Source organism: Chrysochloris asiatica, unplaced genomic scaffold (assembly GCF_000296735.1).
Source record: "Chrysochloris asiatica unplaced genomic scaffold, ChrAsi1.0 scaffold00168, whole genome shotgun sequence".
NCBI classification, from domain to species: Eukaryota; Metazoa; Chordata; class Mammalia; order Afrosoricida; family Chrysochloridae; genus Chrysochloris; species Chrysochloris asiatica.
In genome coordinates this window covers 923,424-943,778 of record NW_006408686.1, presented here as the reverse complement: position 1 = coordinate 943,778, position 20,355 = coordinate 923,424, and the positions used below count along the sequence as shown (strand labels likewise).

General features: G+C 46.6%; 1 protein-coding gene across 1 annotated transcript in view; it reads right to left on the bottom strand.

Annotated features, from left to right (window-relative positions):
* Positions 1–17,630, bottom strand: part of EXOC3L2 (exocyst complex component 3-like 2) — a 24,051-nt gene extending 6,421 nt beyond the window's left edge. The window contains exons 1-7 of the mRNA XM_006871476.1: positions 17,520–17,630; positions 13,615–13,716; positions 13,425–13,525; positions 13,104–13,214; positions 7,451–7,586; positions 1,105–1,227; positions 649–804 (exon numbers count right to left, since the gene is read on the bottom strand). Of these exons, the coding sequence (XP_006871538.1) occupies positions 649–804; positions 1,105–1,227; positions 7,451–7,586; positions 13,104–13,214; positions 13,425–13,525; positions 13,615–13,716; positions 17,520–17,609 (819 nt within the window). The 5' untranslated portion in view covers positions 17,610–17,630. The remainder of the gene's footprint in view (positions 1–648; positions 805–1,104; positions 1,228–7,450; positions 7,587–13,103; positions 13,215–13,424; positions 13,526–13,614; positions 13,717–17,519) is intronic.
* Positions 17,631–20,355: the final 2,725 nt, after the last annotated feature.

Sequence of the window (20,355 nt, the reverse complement as noted above, 5' to 3'; positions counted from 1 at the left end):
TGGACACAAATATGGATCTCTTCCAATCAGTCGGCCAGATAGTTGTCTTCCAAATTTCTTGGCAGAGATGAGTGAGTGCCTCTTGTGCCGCCTCACTTTCTTGAAAGATTTCAATTTTTATTCCATCAATTCCTGGTGCTTTGTTCTTTGCCAATTCTTTAATGTTGCTGTTTATTGGTTAGCTGCCATTCAGTTGGCTAAGACTCTCATAGGGGCCCCATGCACAACAGACTGAAACACTGCCCCGTCCTGTGCCGTCCTCACAACTGTTACGTTGGAGCCCATTGTTGCTGCCACTGTACCAAGCTATGTCTTTGGGGGAGGGGTCTTCCTCTTTTTCGCTGACGCTGTTCAGTTAATAGTCCAACGCAAACCACTTTGGCCACCCTGGGGGGTTGTAACAATGGACTGGGATTATAATTATTTTCATTTTACAGCTGAGAAAACTGAGGCACCCAGACGCACACAGGAAAACCTTAAGATTACTGCAAAGGAACCGCGCCTGCAAGGGTTACAAGGTGGATATTGTCATTCTTGGAGATTGGAAGCTGGGCGGGGGTCTTATTTGAAGCATCTGGAGGCCAGTTTGCTTGGTACCTGGGAGCCCTGCCCCGACACACTACCGCCCCCCCCCACCCCCGCACTGACCAGCCGCCGGAACAGTCTCTGCAGCTGCGCGGCGTCCTCTCGTAGCCTCCCGGCCACACGGCTGCGGGTCCGAGCCGAGCGGCAGCGCAGACGTCCGCGGAGCAGGGGCCGCACGTACTCGACCAGCGCCCGCCGGTGCAACTCGGCCACCAGCGTCTGGGGGAGGGAAGACAGACGGGCAGGGTGAGCTACAGTGACCTGTCCCCTTCGCCATCTCCCTCCCGCTCCTCACTGCGACCCCTGACCTACTAGATGATGTCCGCCTCTGTCCGGTTGTAACCGTCCTAAGGACATCATTCTCCGGAGCCCCACCTCTCAGAGGTCCCGACCCTGTCCGCATCTTCCTCCCCGCCTCACGTCCCGGTTCCCGCAGAATCCCGCAGGGTCCACCTCCCACACGGAACAGTCGGTCACTGTCTGTTTGGCGGCGAAGCCCCCTTCCCGAAGCAAGCGCACCTGATAGGGCTCATCTTGCATTCTGCGCAGTGCCAATGCCTGGGCGCCCAACGTGCCCACGATGCCGTCCAGGGCCTCGGTGCTGCTCAGCCACTTTCGCCGCATCAGCTTGTTGAAGTGGGGCTGCGGGAACAGAGGGGCAGATCTCTCTCTTCCACTCTTCACTTTTTCAACACAGATTTCCAAAGCTCTGCTACTTGCGCAATCTGCGCTTTCCCATTCCTGCTCCTTGCGGGGGCTCCAGGTCCGAGGGGAGACAGACCTGTCTCCACGTAGTGAGGACCAAGAGTGGGCAGGGCTGGGGTAGGTAAACTCCAGGAGGCTGGGGGTGCCCAAGAGGGAGCCTGGATTGCCTGAAGAGTCAAGGAGGGTTTCCTGGAGGAGGGGCTGGCTGAGTTGAGACCTGGGGGATGTAAGGGGTGGGCAAGGGAATGGAACTGCAGGTGTGCAGGACAGTCTCTCAGAAGATGGAAGAAGAGCCAGGGTTGCTGGCTGGCAAAGCCGCCTAATTTGTGGGGCTCAGTGCAAAGTGAAGGAGTGTTATGGCTTTGTAGATAAGTGCTGATCTGAGAATCACAAGGTCAGCGGTTTGAGTCCACCAGCCACTTTATGGGACAAAGATGAGACTTTCTGCTCCAGCAAAGATTTACAGCCTCAGAAACCTACTACAGGGTTGCTACGTGTTGGGACCCACTCCACAGCACTAAACAACAACATAACAGTGCTAAATGAAAAATGGGGCTTCTTCAAAATGATTAATTAAAAATTCCAAAAGGCAACAACAGGGGACCAATACTAAACTAACATGGGGAGGGAGCTTCGAAGAGGCCCTGGGACGATCGTCCAAGTCACATGCCTGTCAGGTGGCGTGTAGTGGCTCATTGGAGGCTGTGATGGGGAGTGGGAAGGAGGCTGATGAGTGGGACAGAGCCCACCACAAAGATGAGGGGGCTTCAGTGAGGCACCAGAGTTGTTCAGTTAATAGTCCAACGCAAACCACTTTGGCCACCTCTGGTGCAGTTCTGAGTAGGGGAGAGAAAGGGCCGGATTTACAGAGATGGGGAGAGGAAGGAGGTGAGACTAAGGCTGAATCAGGGAAAAGGCACCTGGTGGGTGGGGTTTGGAAAGGAGAATCCACTCATCAGAAGTTATAGGATGGAGTGATCATAGGTCTCTGGGTGGGGCGGTCAGTACACTCTTCTAACCAAGATTGAAAGTTGAGTCCACTCAGAGGCATCTCAGAAGAAAGACCTGATCATCAGCCATTGGGGAAAAACCTATAGAGCACAGTCTTTCTACTCTGACACTAAAGAGGGCCCCATAAGTTGGCGTCAACTCCACTGAAACGGGTTGTAACCGGTTAGTGAGTGGAGGTTGAGGAGGGAGGGAGTCAGCGTGGGTAATGAGTCTTCCCCTGAGACAGAGGTTGGGAGGAAGGGGTGCAACAGACAGATGAGCAGAGTCTGAGGTGACTGCAGATACCGGCAAACTGGGTGTCCACAGAGGTCTGAAGCAGGTCCCCATCCCACTCAGGCCCTCTCTCATCCCAGCAGTTGCCCAGTCTTCTGAGCCTCTAAGACTAGGGCCTGTGAGCTTTGTGGGAAAGCAGGGCATGCAGGAACCCACATAAAGCCAGGGTCCCATGGATTCTTCCAGCGCTCCTAGGCATGCGGCAAGCAAGCAGGCAGGCAGGCAGGCAGGCAGGCAGGCAGGCAGACAGGCAGGCAGGCAGGCAGGCAGGCAGGCAGACAGGCAGGCAGGCAGGCATTGTCCTCTCAACTTCTTTAGTCACTCCCTACAGTTACACACTTAAATACACTAGCTCTCTGCCTCTTAGAATTTTGAGGATATATATGTATCCTAAGGAGTTCTGGTTGCTTAGTGGTTACGAGTTGGGCTGCTAACCTCAAGATCAGCAGTTTGAAACTACCAGCGGTTCTGCGGGAGAAAGATGAGTCTTTCTGCTCCCATAAAGATGTATAGATTCAGCAACCCTATACAGGGTAGCTATGAGTCAGAACCAACTCCAGGGTACACAACCACGACCACATGTATCCTGGTATGGCAATGTAGGATAAACACTGGACTGTCAACTGCAAGGTTGGCAGTTCAAACCCACCACCCACTCCTTGGAAACCCTATATAAGGTCCCTTTGAGTGGAAACCGACTTGACAGCACTTAACAACAATAGTAACATGTATATGGAGAGTCCTGGTATGGTGCTATAGGATAAGCACTGGACTACTTACCTCAAGGTCTGCTATTCAAACCCACTGCCCACTCCTTGGAAACTCTATACAGGGTCTCTGTGAGTCCGAACTGAGTCAATGGTGCTTAACCACAACACTGTATTTATAGAGAGAGGGTTTAAGAAGTTTGTGGGGAAATGGAACTGAAAGATAATGAAAATTTCCCCCACTCCAGGGGAGAAAGATATGGTAGTTTGCATCTGTAAAGACTGTTGTTGTTTTTAAGTGTGTTGAGTTGGTTTCGACTCATAGTGACCCTGTATCCGATTTCCAAGGAGCAGCTGGTGGGTTTGTACTTCTGACCTTGTGGTTCACAGTCCAGTGTTGATCCTTTGGGGCAGTCTGAACAGATTTGATAGCAACAGGTTTAATACACACACACACACACACATAAATACATGTTGTTGTTGTTATTAAGTGGGTCAAGTCGGTTCCAACTCATAGTGACCCTGTATAGGTTTCCAAGGAGCAGCCGGTGAATTTGAACTGCTATCTTGTTCAAACCAACCTTTTGGGTCCAGTGCTTTATCCCATAATGCCACACCGGGACTCTATATGCGCACACATATCTGTGAGGGCTTCAAAAATTCATGGAAAAATGAAATTAAAAAGATAATGAGATGATACATGGAAGGGATTGCAATCATTATAATGAAACACAGTATATGACTTGTTTAATGTAAAACTGATTATCTGCTCTATGTAAGCCTTCACTCAATTTGCACAAAAAAAGTTAATTTAAAAAAATGAATTTTTTTTTCCAAAAAATTTCCTTTCCAAAAAATTCCAGGATTAAAAAAAAAAAATTTTATTCCTGGAATTTTCCTGGGAAATTTTTAAAGCCCTATTCGTATATGCTCATTTATATTGTTATCATTGAGTCGATCCTGATTAGCGGAGACCCCATGTGTGCAGAGCAGAACTGTGCTCCCCAGGACTTTCAAGGTATGACCTTTCTGAAGCAGATCGCCAGGCTTCTCTTCCTAGGCACCTCTGGGTGTGTCATTCAAACCCATCAACCTTTCAGCCAGTAGTCAAGTGCATAACCATTTGCACTACTCAGGGATTCCACTTCTGTGTTTGATTATCTTTTGCTGGTATCTCTCCCTTTAGCTATCTCTCTGTTCCATCGGTCTCCTTCAGTCTCTTTCCTTCTCTTTCTCTCCAACTGACATTGCCTCTCTGTATTTCTATCTGCCTCTGTCTCTCTCTCAAAACATATACAGACCCCATAGCCATCGAGTCGAATCTGATTCCATGTGCTAAAGAGTAGACGTGCTCCATAGGGCTGTCTTGGGGGTAATCTTTATAGATGCAAACTGCTAGATCTTTCTTTTGTAGCACCCCTGGGTGGATTTGAACTACCAACCTTTAGGTGAATTGTTGTTAGGTACCGTGGAGTCGGTTCCGACTCATAGTGACCCTACACAGGGTTTCTGAGGCTTTAATCTTTATGGGAGCAGAACACCTCATCTTTCTTCCACAGAACTGCTGGTAGTTTTGAACTGCTGACCTTGAGGCTAGCAGCCCAACTCGTAACCACTATACACTACCAGATTGAGCCCAAATCATCGGCATCACCCAAGGCTCTAAAACATACAATAAACCAATCCAAAACTGTCCTGACTCAGAGACCTCATAGAACAGAGTAGACCTGCCCTGGTGGTACCAAGGGTTAAGTGCTTAACTGATCGTTGAAAGGTTGGTGGTTTTAAACCCACAACTGCTCCATAGAAGAGAGATGAGGCAGCCTGCGCCAATAAAGATTTACAGCCTTGGAAACCCTATGGTGTCCCTGTATTTCAACAAGGATCGACTTGATGGCAGTGATCTTTATAGAAGCAGACTGCCACATCGTTCTCCAGCAGAGAGGGCCTGGTGTCACACTGCTAACCTTTCCCAGTTGGTTAGCAGGGGAATGCTTCAGTAGCTGCGCTGTCAAGGCACTTGGTGGTTGGAAGAGACAGTACATCTGTGAGTACAGCAATGGCTGATCTCTGGAGACTAGTAACTGAACTAAGCACTTTACCTCCCAAATCCCATCACTCTCTCACAACTGCCTGAGAAGTCTGGAATTCTCATGCCCATTACCAGATGAACACAGAGAACCTGAGAGAAGAAGCAGTTTTGTCCAGTGTTATCCCCTTTGAAACCAAGTGGGCTTGAAACCAAGGCCACTCCCCCTTTCCAGCACCCCATCAAGTCGACTCCAACTCATGGCGACCCCATGTGTGTCAGAGTATAACTGTGCTCCGTAGGGTTTACAATGACTGATGTTTTTCAGAAGGAGAGTGCCAGACCTTTCTTCTGATGTACATGTGGATGGATTCAAGATGCCAACTTTTTGGTTAGCAGCTGAGAGCAAACCATTTTTTGCCATCCAGGGGATTCCTTCATCAGTCATTCAACAAACACTCTCAAAACCCCTCTGTGCGTGTTATGTGTTGGGGACACATTGGAGAACCAAACAAACCAAACCTTGTGTGTTCAGTCGTGAGGCAGGGGACTCTGAACACTAACTTGGAATCTGATGACATTAAATAATTACTGTTCCTTGTGTTAGGTCTGAAAGTGGCATTGTGGTTTGTTTCAAAAAGAAATGCCTGGGTGGCTTGTTGTTGTTGTTATGTGCCGTGGAGTCAGTTCCAACTCACAGCAACCCTGTACAGAGATTCTGAAGCTGTAAATCTTTACGGGAGCAGAAAGCCTCATCTTTCTCCTGTGGAACCGTTCGTTGGTAGTTTCGAACTGCTGACTTTGAGGTTAGCAGCCCGATTTGTAACCACTACGCTACACAGTTTTAAATCAACTACTAACCAAATGGCTAGAGGTTCAAGCCTAACCAGAGGTGATGTGGAAGAAAAGCTTGGCAATCTACTTCCTTAAAGATCAGAGCTTTTATGGAGCCGTTTTTGTACCCTGTGACACATGAATCAGAATGGACTCAAAAGCAATGAGTTTTGATTTGTTTTTATTGTTGTTGTTAATCTTTTGGAGCTATCTAGGCTAAGATGTTGATGGATAAAATAGAGGATGTTGAAGATCTGCTTTAAGATAACCCAGTGGGTGGGATGGAAGAGGAAAAAGCTGAAACAAGGTTGAGGAGTTGAGACTTGTTAAACTTGGATGACAGATTCACCAAGGGTCATTCTGTCATGACTCTTACTTTTGTGTATGTTTGGAATTTTCCAGAATAAAAAACTTATTTGAAAAACATTCCAAAACTCCCTGCACCTTGAGGAGCTAACATTCCAATAGGAATGACAGATAATAGCAAACATAAATAAGTAAAAGATAGCGTGTCAGGAGGCAGTGAGGGCTTTAGAAGCAAACTTCTGTGACAGGAAGTGACAAGGGAGGCTTGGAGGGGGGCGGGGGCTTCTATTGTAAATAAAGAAGTCAGGAAAATTGTCACTGAGAAGGTTACACTGGAGTAATAACTTGAAGGCAGTGAGAGAGGAAGCCCTGTACATTTCTGGAAGAAGAGCAAGAGTGGTGTGGGCAGAGGATATAGCCAGTGCAAAGGCCCTGGGGCAGGAATGTGCCTGCCAGTGTTCAAGAAGCCAGTGGGCTAGAGGGGAGCAAGGAAAGGAAGAGTGGAGAGTCAGTCAGAGGGAAGGGGCAGATGGTGCTGGGACTGGGGGGCGGGGGGAGTGCACAGGAGGACTCTGGTTTTTATCCACTTTGGGCTGGAAGCCTGATGTACCACTTGGATTGAGCACATGTGACAATCAAGGGCAAATACATGTCTCAGGTTTCTTCCTTGAACTAAGATGACCCTCTACACAGACTCTGGCCCACTCTGGACCTAGCCCCTGCCATGGGAGGATGGGGCTTGAGGTCCTGGGGCAGCCTGGGCCAAGATTTAGGGGACCCCAGAGGAGTGACTTCACCCAATCTCCAGGCCCCCTCCTGCTGGGATATCTCTACCCTTTCCTCACCCACCCCTCCCCACACTTCTTCCTTCCTGTACCCTCCCCCACACCCCCACAAAATGCACAAACAGGACTATGCCCCTCCTCCCTCCTGCTTCCAAAACACTGAGTCATGGGCTGGAGGAAACTTGGGGGAAGAGGTGCCCACACCATCTTCTTACCTGCAGTTCCTGGAACAGCAAGTCGGCCAGGACTCGGTGGCAGAGCCGGGTCACACGATCCAGAGCGCTGGCCGCTGCTTCCCGGGCTGGTTCACTTTCAGGGGGCCCCACTCGGGCCAGCCGCTCAGCCAGAGCCCTGTGGGATCAATGGAGTCAAAAGGCCAGGAACTCCAATATCCTAACCCAATTGGCTGTTTTTCCTTAGTCCCTGTGATGGCAGGGCTGGGGACGTCAGGGGGCCTGAGGAAGGCCTATAGGCTAGGGAATATCAGGGAGAGCTGAGGAAGGTCTAGGGGTTTAGGGAATGTTGGTGGTGGGGAAGAGGTCTCTCTGAGTACTAGTTTCTCTTGGTTCCTTTCTAAGAGACAAAGGAGTACTTGACCCAGCAGGTGCCCTCTGGGAGTGTGGCTCTCAGACCCCTACCCTCCTGGCGGAAGAATATGTGTGCGGAGGTTTTTCTCTACAAAAAAGAGGAGTCAAATACCCATCCAACAGACACCGCATCAAACAAGGATAGTACATCTAAACAGTGAAATAGGGTTCTGTTACTACAAAGGAATTTAGAAACTTCAAGTCTTCATATAAATGAAGAGACTGAGGTCGTTAAAAGCTTCATTTTGCTCGGATCAACCATCAACACTCATGGAAGCAGCAGCCAAGAAATCAAACAATGTATTACATTAGGCAAATTTGCTTTACAAGACCTCTTTAAAGTGTTGAAGAGCCAAGATGTCAGCTTGAGGACTAAGGTGTGCCTGACCCAAGCCATGATATTTTCAATAACCTCATATGCATGCGAAAACTGGACAGTGAATAAGGAAGACCATAGAAGAATTGACGCCTTTGAGTTATGGTGGAGGAGAATATTGAAAGTGCCATGGGCTGCCAAAAGAACAAATAAATCTGTGTTGGGAGAAGTATAACCATAGTACTCCTTGGAAGCCAGTATGGCCAAACTTCATCGCTTATATTTCGGACACATTATCAGGAGGGACCAGTCACTGGAGAAGGATATCATGTTTGGTAAAGTGGAGGGTCAGAGAAAAAGAGGAAGACCCCACCCCCCTCCAGAGAGAGGGACTCAGGTGTAGCAAAGGTTGTGAGGTTGGCCCAGGACTGGGCAGTGTTTTGTTCTGTTGAACGAAACAGAATGCTATGAATCTATAAATTGGTACTGTCTCAAGGGCACCTAACAACAACAACAACAACTCTACATTCACAAATATGAAAAGACCCCCAAGCTGTTAAATGGAGGAAGGGCAAAAGAGTATACAGTGTTCTACCATTTGTATTTAAAAGAAGGAGGAGAAGAAGAAAAAGGAAATATATACATGCAAAAAAGTTCATGGAAAAAAATGGAATGAAAAGATATTGTAATTTTTCCACAAATTTTTTGAAGCTGCTGCATATATTTGCTTGTATGTATATATGCTTGGACTCCTGGTGTGGCGCTGTAGGATAAGCACTTGACTATAAACCATAAGGTCTGTGGCTCAAACCCACCAGCTGCTTCTTGGAAACCCTATACTGTGAGTCAGAACTGATTCAATGGCAGTTAACAACAATGTAATATAAAAAGGTCTAATGATCCAGGCCTGGTGTGGTGCTGTGGGTTAATGCGCCAGACTGCAAAGCCGTTTGAACTGCAAGGTTGGCAGTTCAAGTTCACCAGCTGGTCCTCGGTAACCCTATACAGGGTCGCTATGGGTCGTTACTGACTCCAGGGCATGTAACAACAATAACTATGAAACAATGATACAGTTCTGCGGGAAAAAGATGAGAATTTCTAGCTCAGGCAAAGATATAAATCCTTGGAAATCCTACATAGGATTGCAATGACTAGGAAGCAGCTCGATGGCACTTAAAAATAATGGCACAGTTATGGAGTTCTGTTGTGGTGGTGTAGGACAAGCAGTAAACTACTAACTGAAAACATAGGTGGTTCAAACGCACCAGCCACTCTTCAGAAACCCTATACAGAGTTGATATGAGTTGGAATTGACTTAAAGGCATTTAACAACAACAACAATGACACAGTGGTTAAAGCACACGGTTGTTAACCAAGAAGTGGGTGGTTGGGACCCACCAGTGGCTCTGTGGGAGAAAAACCTGGCGATCTGCTCCCACAAAGACTCCAAAACCCAGACCCACTGTCTTTGAGTTCATTCTGATTCATAGCAAGCCCCATATTGTTCTTGTTGAATGTTGGGGAGTTGGTAAAACTGTCCTGGGGGGTTTTGAGGCTGTAATCTTTACAGAAGCCGATGGCCACTTCTTTCTCCCTTGGTGTGGCTTTCGGGCTTGAACTTCAGACCTTTTGGTTAGCAGCTGAGCGCTTAACCACTGTGCAACCAGAACTTCTACCAAAGGTTCCAGCCTATATCCTATAGGGCAGTTCTGCTCCATCTGGGTTGCTATGAATTGGATATGATTTGATGGCATCTTCCATATGCAATACACATTGTATATGTAATGTATATCTGTGTACTTGTATTTAAGTGCATTTATGTAGCATAGTGGTTATGAATCGGACTGCAAACCACAAGGTCAGCAGTTCGAAACTACCAGCCGTTCCGCGGGAGAAAGATGAGGCTTTCTGCTCCAGTAAAGATTTACAGTCTCAGAAACCCTGTATAAGGTCACTATGAGTCGGAACCGACTCCACGGCCCATAACCACCACCACCATGTGTGTATATGTAGCAGTAGCAAGGGACTCAAGCATAAAACCAGTTGTGAGGATCAGACTGCTTCCTTTTGTTGTTCATAGGGTACTTCTGAGTTTGACTCCTCCACACCTGAAAACCACAATGTATTTATACATAAAATATTTATACATAAAAATGCAGCCGGACCTAGTGCTGTCATAGCGACGCTATAGATGCCTTAGAACAGAAGAGACTAACTGCCCCATGGGGTTTCCAACGCTGTGATCTTTGCAGAAGCACATTGTCATGCATCTTTCTCCGGTTCCTGGTACGTTCCAACTTTGGACTTTTCGGTTAGCAGCTCAGTACTTTAAGCACTGAGCCACCAGGGCTCCCACTATAATTAAATATCCCACTGTGGTCAAATCAACTCTGACTGCGCATATACACATTTAAGGAGCCCTGGTGTCATAGTGGGTTATGTGTTGGGCTGCTAACTGCAAGGTCAGCAGTTCAAATCTACCAGTTGCTCCTCAGGAGTAAGATGAGGTTATCTGCTCCCACAATGATTTCTAACTTCAGAACCCTTATATAGGGTCGCTACGAGCCAGAACATAATCACAGAAATATTAAAAAAGAAATGTATATATATAAAGAGAGAGCTCTGGTAGCATAGTGGTTACAAATCAGGCTGTGAGCCGCAAGGTCAGCAGTTTGAAACGACCAGCTGTTCCGCGGGAGAAAGATGAGTCTTTCTGCTCCTGTAAAGATTTATAGCCTCGGAAACACTGTACAGGGTCTCTATGAGTTGGAACCGACTCCACGGCACATAACAATATATATATATATATATATACACATACATATTTACACATATTCACAGAAAGTACACACTTGCACACTTGTCCCCGCAAAGTACACTGGAGAAACCAGTCATTTGGGTCATCCCAGGAATAAGAAACCTGGGTGGTAAGGAGACTTCTCAATCTGTGAAATGATACTTCTTGAATTTGAACCATGTGAATACATTCACAATTTTTTTAATGCAATTAACAAAATGAAAGTCAGTTTTTAAAAAGGACACACACACACACAATCCTGAAATTGTCAGTTTTAAGAGTCTTGCTCCTAGATCTCTGTCACTCTAACTCTAAGAACCAAAATAAACAATCAGATCCACTGTCACACAGTCGATTCCAACTCATGGGGACCCTTGTATGTTCCAGAGCAGAAGTAGGCTCCAGAGAGTTTTCTTGGCTTTGGCACTGTAGGATCAGCACTGGACTGCAAACCACAAGGTCGGCAGTTCAAATCCACTAGCTGCTCCTCATAAACCCTATACAGGGTCGTTATGAGTTGGAACCAACTCTGGTAGCGTAGTGGTTACGAATCGGGCTGCGAACCTCAGAGTCAGCAGTTCGAAACTACCAGCTGTTCCGCAGGAGAAAGATGAGGCTTTCTGCTCCCGTAAAGATTTACAACCTCAGAAACCCTATGCAGGGTCGCTATGGGTCAGAACGGACTCCACGGCACTTAACAACAACAAGTGGCACAACAACAATATTTAGAAGTAGATTGCCAGCCCTTTCTTTCACACCACAACTAAGTGGGTTTGAACTTCCAACCTTTAGATTAGTGTTATTGTTATTAAGTGCCCACAAGTTGGTTCTGACTCATAGCGATCCTGTATAGGGTTTCCTAGAAGCGGCTGGTGAGTTTCAACCTGTGACCTTGCAGTTTAAACTATGCAGTTCAGTGCTTAGCCTACAGTGCCACACAAGGATTCCTTTAGATTAGTTTTTGCTGTTATTAAATACCATCGAGTTAGGTCGACTCATAGTGACCCTAGATAGGATTTCTGAAGAATAGCTGGTGAGTTTGAACGGCCGACATTGTGGTCCAGTTCTTATCTTGGTGGAGGTGTTGTGGTTACGTGCTGTGGAGTCGGTTTCGATTCATAATCTTGTCGGGAGCAGAAAGCCTCATCTTTCTTTTGCGGAACAGCTAGTAGTTTTGAACTGCTGACCTTGAGGTTCACAGCCTGACTCGTAACCACTACACTACCACAGCTTCTTGTGCTTATCCTGTTGTTGTTGTTATGTGTGTGGAGTCAGTTCCGACTCATAGTGACCCTGTACAGGGTTTCCTTGGCTGTAAATCTTTACGGGAGCAGAAAGCCTCATCTTTCTCCCATGGAACGGCTGGTAGTTTCAAACCGCTTACCTTGCGGTTCGCAGCCCGATTCGTAACCACTACGCTACCAGAGCTCCTTATGAGTTTAAGTTGCTTGTGGCACACATAACCACCTCCGAGTCAATTCTGACTCATAGAGACCCTGGGAGAGTAGAACTGCTCTTTAGGGTTTCTGAGACTGCAAATCTTTACAAGGACCAGACAAGCTCATTTTTCTTCCTTGGATTGGCTGGTGGATTTGAACTGCCTGCCCTGTGGTTAGCAGTGCAACACTTAGTCCCACTCCGTCCACAGGTATATTGTTAAGTGCTGTCGTGTCTGTATCTCCACAGACTTGGTTGTTGGTAAGTGTCATAGAGTCGGTCAGGCCTCATGGTGACCCTATATCGAATTTCTGAGGAGCGGCTGGTGAGTTTGAATCACTGACCTTTTGGTTCAAACCGACCTTGCGGTCCAGTGCACCACACCAGGATTCTGATTTCACAGATATAAGGGTGAAAATTTATAGTACAAAATTTTAGGGAGTGCCAAACCAAACTAAACCCACTAGCTGTTGAGTTGACGCTGAAACACTAAAGGGCAGACAGTCTGATGCTTAACCCACAGCATACCAGAACTCCTTCGGTGCCACACTAGGACCTTCTAACTCTCCAATGCCCGAACCATGGTTCTCTCTAAGACTCGCAGATTCTACAATTCTTAGACCCCTTGTACATGCAGGCCACCAGGGTCTGGATACCTGTCCTTCAGGGCTGACCAGTTCACCTGTCCCTTGGGACGGACCCTCCCCCTCACACACACTGCTCACTCTCACCGAAGGGGAGGCCCACAGTTGACCAGAGCGATAGTCCTACTGATGTAAGTGTCAGGCGGCAGCTCGCGGACTCCTGGGTTCTCGTGGAATCGCTCCACGCGCTGCTGGAAGCTGAGGTAGAAGGAGGAGGGATGCCAGATGGAGAGAGCAGCTGGGTATGGCCCCTTGCAGGGTGCTTGCCCCCTCTTCCCCCTCACACACACCCCACTACACTCTCTTCTTCCCTGCTTGATTCATCTCTCTGCTCTCTGTTGGATCCTCAGATCTGAGACTGGTTCCTGAGATCTGAGACCCCAGACCTTCTTCCCACATTCCCCATACCTCTGCAGGAACTCTGCCAGCCCTGCAAGGCAGCAGTGGGCCATCCGCTCCCCGAACTCCTGACTGATGCGGGGTGCACGCTCTGTGTGCTCTTCCAACAGCTGTATGGTCCAGGGGAGGGGGAGGCATTAGCAGAGGAGGAGAGCTTACCTTCCCACCCCACACTGTCCCGCTGTCCCCCTCTCCATACCTCACACACATCCTGGGCCAGGCTGCTGGGCTGATCCTCGCTGGCCCCCCATTGCTCCTCATCCTCTTGTAGCACACGGAGCAGGGCTGCCCTTGTCTGAACCTAGAGGGTGGGGCAGAGTCAGGGATCCCTGGTCTGAGAATTCTCTCCCCCTTGATCCCCTCTCCCTTAGCCTCAAGCACTGTAGTAATAACCAACAGCTCATAGCAGGAAGAGCTAGTCAAGGTGATATGGAGGTGACAGTTTGCACCAGAAACACCACCCCTACCCCTTCCAAACCCAAGTCTATGATTTACAGCCAAGAGGTAGAAACAATTTAAATGTCTATCAACAGATGAAAGGGTAAACAAGATGTGGTATATGATGCATTCCCACATATAAAACATCTATGGAAACAATGTGTGTACACACTTCACGCATATAATCACGTAGGATACTAATGCACATGGGAAACCTGCAGTTTGCAAAAAATATCTATTCTAGTGCATGTATGCAAAATACCGTGCACACCGCTGCAAACTCTAGGCCCATGGACTGAGTAAGGCTGTGTGCCTGCAACCAGGAAGCTGGTTTGCAGAAGATGCCCTTAGGACATTGAGATGAATATATATATATTTTGTTTTGTTATGTGTATACCTAATATTTTTGCTTTGTTCATTTGTGAAATGTAAGATTTAAAAGGGAAGCCACAGGGAGGAAGTTAGATAACTGTTGTTGCAGGGAGGGGATTGTAATCACTGAGATGAAACAAAGTATATAATTTGTTGAATGTAAAGCCATGATCTTGTCTGCAAACCCATTCAATTCACAATAAAAAATTAAAACAAAAATACAGTGCACACGATAAAATATGAAAACCTACTACTGTCAACTGAGTGGATTCATCACCATCCTACAGGACAAAGATGGTTGTTGTTGTTAAGTGCCACTGTGTCAATTCTGACTCATAGCTGTAATCTTCATACCTGGTATGGTGCTATAGGATAAGCACTCGATCACAAGTTCAATTTGGACCTCAAGGTCGGCAGTTCAAACACACCAGCTGCTACTAGGAAACCTTATCTAGGGTCGCTATGAGTTGGAAATGACTCCCCGGCAACAATTTACAGAAGCAGACTGCCACACCCTTCTCCCACGAAGTGGCTGGTGGGTTCAAATCATCAACTTTTTGGTTAGTAGCTAAATGCTTAACCCATGTCCATCAAGAAATGAATGGATATTTAAAACCTTAACATGAAACCATTTTGAGGTCACCTTATAGCAAAATAAGAAATGGGCATGCAAAATGAAGGCTATTACTTGAGTACAGTGCTCCACCGGAGCCCTGGTGTTGCACTGTGGGTTAATGTGCTGAACTGCAAAGTAGGGTTGATCCCCAAGGTCAGCGGTTCAAGCTCACTAGCTGCTCCTTAGAAACCCTATACAGGGTCACTAAGGGTCTGACCCGACTCAACAGGCACTTAATAACAACTACAACACAGTGTCAGCTACATGAGATGAAAAGGTCAACAAAGACTCTAAATAAAAATGAGAAGATGAGGGGGCAGGGAAACTAGAGTACTGGAAATAGTACAGAGCAACCAGAATGCTATGAAAGAGAGTGTTGACACATTGTGGAAAAGTGTAACTAAGGTCACTGTATAGTTTATGTCAAAATTGTCAAATGCAAACCTAATTTGCTGTGTAAACGCTCACGGAAAGCACAATAAAAATTTATTATTATTATTAAAAAAAAGAATGGATTCTATTTATCAGCCATAAAGAGAAACGAAGTTCTGATTCATGCTACCACACGGATGAACCTTGAACACAGAACACTGAGCGAAATGTCAGGCACAAAAGGATACATAGTGTATGATCCCACGTGAGCTATCTAGAGATATCTAGAATAAGTAAATGTATAGTGAGCAAAGTATATTGGTGGTTACCAGTAATGGGAGTGTGGCAGTGTAGGATAAGCACTAGACTGCTAACCATAAGGTAGCGGTACAAAGCCACCAGCCACTCCTTGAAAACCCTATACAGGGTTGCTATGACGCAGAACCAACTTGATGGCACTTAACAACAACAACAACAACACAGGAAGGAAGGGGGGGGGAGAAGGGCGTCATTGTTTAAGTGGTACTGAATTTCTGGAAGGGGCAACCAGTGAGACAATTTGGAAACAATGAAGCTAGGTAACATAGCAAATGATTAACATCACTGAAATGCGCATGGAAAATGTTGAAGAAATGGCAATGATTTTGTTACACACTAAGATTTGTTGTTGTTGTTATTAAGTGCTGTCCAGCAGATAGGACCTATAGTGACCCTAATACAGGGTTTCCAAGGAGCAGCTGGTGGGTTTGAACCACCGACCTTGTGGTTCACAGTCGAGTGCTTACCCTACAGAGCCACACCAGGAGTTCCCAATATATATGTATATATGTTTTTGTTAAATGCTGTCAAGCCGGTTCTGACTTATAGCAATCCTGTAGAGGGTTTCTGAGCAGCAACTGGTGAGACTGAACCACCAGCACTGAGGTTCAAACCAACTTTTTGGTTGAGTACTTGTCCTACAGCACCTCACCAGCACTCCATATAAATAATATATAACCCCAAGGTCAGCAGTTCAAACTCACCAGCTGCTCCTCAGAATCCCTATACAGGGGTGCAATGGGTTGAAACCGACTCAACAGCACTTAACAACAACAAATTTGTATATATTTGTAAAAAACCAAACCAAACCAAATATATATATATGTTGTTATTAAGTGCCATTTTGTTGTTAATGCCATTGAGTCAGTTCTGACCCATAGCGACCCTGTATAGGGTTTCTGAGGAGTGACTGGTGAGCTTGAACCGCTGACTTTGCAGTCAGTCTAGTGCATTACCACACAGCATCACACCAGGACTCCAAGTGCTATACAGTCAGTTGTTATGAAGTGCCACTGAGTTGGTTCCCACTCACAGAGACCTTGTATAGAGTTTCTGAGACCATAAATCTACAGGGACAACAGAATTGACTCAACAGCACTTAATAACATATGTATACATATATGTTATGTATATAGTTGCTGTTGTTAAGGGCCATCGAGTCATTTCCAACTCATAGCAACCCTATACAGTGTTTCTGAGAAGCAGCTGGTAAATTTGAACCACCGACCTTGTGGTCCAGTGCCTATCCTACAGCACCATTCTAGAACTCTTCCTCTCTATAACCATAATTGAAAATTCAGTGGCTTTTCCCATCTTTTTTATAGTTGTAAATATAACACATTTGACAATTCAACATTTTTCACATGTACAATCTGATGATTATCAATTACCCGAATGGTGTTGTGTAGCCCTCACCAAAGATCATTGCCAAATTTTCCATCTTCATAAACATACACTCCAGCTTCCTAAACAATGAGAGTTTGGCTTCCTCCATTTCATAGCTAGTGGGCTAATGGGTCTATGATTTCCTTATTCGATGGTTCGGAGACTGTTCTCAGGTTTTGCAAAAACAATGAGCTCAAGATTCTCAGATTCTGTGCCTCAGCTATGCCAAGGGTCTAAGGGTTTGTGATCAACTAAAGGTTGATGTTTAAACCCACCCAGCAGTGCTGTGGAAGAAAGGCCTGGCGATCTGCTTCTGTAAAGATTCCAGCCAAGAACAACCTATGGAGCAGTTCTCTTCTGTAACACAAGGGGTCACTGTGAGTCGGAACTGACGTGATGATCACAGGTTTGCGATTCAAAGTGACTACATGGGCTTACACTTCTGTGTCTTGGCAAGTAGGCAGAGCTTTTGGACAGAACTCAGAAGTTTGCAAAGGAAAAGGGAGATGAAAAGAGTGAAAGAGAGGAGAGGGAGCCACCCCAAGCCTGCTGTGCCTCTCTCCCCAGCCGTTCCCAAATTGCCAATGCCAAGTCCCAGATACCTTCACATCTGTGACACATTCATCCTCCAAACCCCGCAGTGTGCCAGCAGACAGAAGGGGCCCCAGCTCGCCGTTCTCCAGGGCGACCATGTCCACCAGCCCTAAGACCTCTCTGGGGGTGGGGGATAAGAAACAGGGAGGGTTGTGAGGGATGAGGCTGAACAATGATCCATCTCCATCTCCTGACACTTGCTGCCTGAGTGATCCTGAGCCACTCCCTTCCTTTCTCTGGGCCAGCTTTGCTCATCTCTCAAAGGAAGTCTTTGCTTCCCTGGCTCCAGTTGTGAGTCAGCTCCCTGATGGATGGTGTCCGGGCAAGATTTGTAGGGGTCAAGTCCAGACTTGATGCTGTGACATGCAAAACCTCACCCACGCTTGGCTTCACCTATCCGAAGCTCTCTTCCACCTCCACTCTTGAGTCCGCCACCACACCTGGTCTTCAAGTCCTCCCCTATCCATTTCTCCCTCCCTTCTTAGGCCTGTGCAATAGCATCACTGCCCACCCCCATTTTTCCAAGGCTTTTGCTCATGGCTTACTCTCAGCCAGAAACACCATCCATCTCCCTACCAACGGGGAATGCAGTCAGGAAGCGCTCCAGACTCTCCATCCTGCCTCAATCGCTCACAGATGGCATGAGGACGCCCATTCACATGCATTCTCAAGTGGGATCTGTGTGGTTGATATCGGCTGCTGTTACCTCCAGCTTTTCTGGGACTAGCACCTGATTTTGTGGGCGGAACCACCCCCATTTCCTGTGCTTTCCAATATGGTTTGGGTGTGGTGGACTCCCTTGTCCCTGGAGTGCCTACCTGATCCAGTCATGGCTATTCATCGTGTTCTACCTCTCAGCCACAAGAATGGGTGTTTTAGGAACTCAAAAACTTAATATTAATAGTTAGGAGTCTAAGACAGAGAAAGCCAATGGCTGAGGTTATAGAATTCAAGTGGCCAACGGGGTTAAAGTATGAAAAGCAGAAAGGTCAACAATGCCAGTGTTGTAGGATCCAAAGAGGAAATGAGGCTAAGGTTTAGAATTTGAAGGCTCATTGGTAGGGAGATTCTAAGATGGGGAGAGTTAAAGAAAGAGCAATATAAGGGATCTAGGATTCTAAGGAGCAAAAGTTCCAAGGTTTTAGAATGAGAAAGGTTGACGATGGTATGAGGATTCTAGGATGTAAGAGTCATTGGGAAGGCATTTTGCATGGGAATGACTCCAGCCAGGGAGAACATAATTCTATCTTGGGCCTAGGTTTAAGTGTTCAAATGCCATTTCTTCTTGAGTAGCTCATGCACCTCTGACTGTCAGACTGCCAGAGTTAGAAGCAAAGTATATTTAAAAGGGGGTTTGGGGTCACTTCCTCCAGCTGGCGCTTGCAGGAAGGTTCCTAGACACACCCTTTAGCAAGCGTCTGGTTGTGATGCCATGCCCCAAAGCCTCAGAGATAGTACATTTTCCTCTGTATAATGGCCCCCTCAGTTTCCAGAGGTCTGGCATATATGTGTGAAGTGCTGCTACAGCCTGCTGTGGTTGTAGGGAGAGATTCCTTTGCTTTCTATGCCCTTTCAAATGTCACCACATGGAGGCAGGACTTTGGAAATTCCTCATGGCATCATATTGAAGATTTCCCTCACCAGGATGAGGCAAATAAAGAGTCTCTGAGGTTTTCTGCTCCCATAAAAATTTACAGCCTTGGAAACCCTGTACAATGTCGCTATCAGTCAGAACTGACTCCACGGCACAAAGCCACCAACCACCACCTTACTATTCATATATTTGAAAATGGGGTCTGTTTTCTCCCCTACAACAGTGTTAAAGTTCAAGAATGGGGAAGGATAGGCGATGCTTGGACTGTAAGAGTGGGCGATGCTAAGATTCTCAGAGTGTGTCAAGGATCTAAGGTTTTCAGATTGGAAGTGTCTATGGTGGTGAGTTGCTAGGTTGGGAAGGGGTAATAGTGTTAATAAGGTTCTAGATCTGGAAGCGTCTGTGGTAATAATAAGGTTCTAGGCTGAAAGTTCAGTAGTTCAAACCCACCAGCTGCTCCTCAGAAATTCTATACAGGGTCGCTATAAGTTGGATCCAACTTGATGGCACTTAACAACAACAACAGATGTGAAGGGAGTGGTCACTGACACCAAGGTTCTAATTCTAGAAGGGTCCATTCTAGATCTGGAAAGATCTGTGATGCTAATAAGGCTCTAGGTTTGGAAGAGTTAATGGTCTAAGGTTCTAGATTTGGAAGGGTCACTGGACTAGGATTTTAAGGCTGCAAAGACCCATGGTGCTAAGGTTCTAGGGCTTTTGGAGTGGACAGTGTTACGGATCTAGGATTGAAATGTCAACAGTGCAGAGATCTGGGAGGGTTAGTGATACCAAAAAGCTCCTAGAACCAGAAGCTTTAGTGATGTTAATGGAGGAGTAAACAGCTCTTAGGTTGTAACTTTTGGAAGAGTCAGTAGTGTGGATGTTCTAGTCGGAGGTGCTAAGGTTTCAGAGTTGCCAAGATCAAGGCTGTTAAGGTCCTTGGACGGCAAGGATGGAGAATACTGAGAGATTCTACCGCTCTAGATCTAGAAGGTTCCATGTCCCTGAAGTATTAGGATTGGAAGGGTTAATCGGTGCTGATAATATCTAGGACTGGAAGGGTCAGCGGTACTAAGGTTTCCTGCTGGATGTGATCAGTGTTGTAAGGGAGGAGAGTGATGATTTTAGGGTTGAAATGTCAGGAAGGGTCAGGGATTCCAAGAAGGTTCTAGGATTGATGGGCCATATGTTCCGAGGTCCTGAGGCCCCAAGAGTCAAGCGTTCTGGGTGGGGGTTCCACGCCAGCTCAC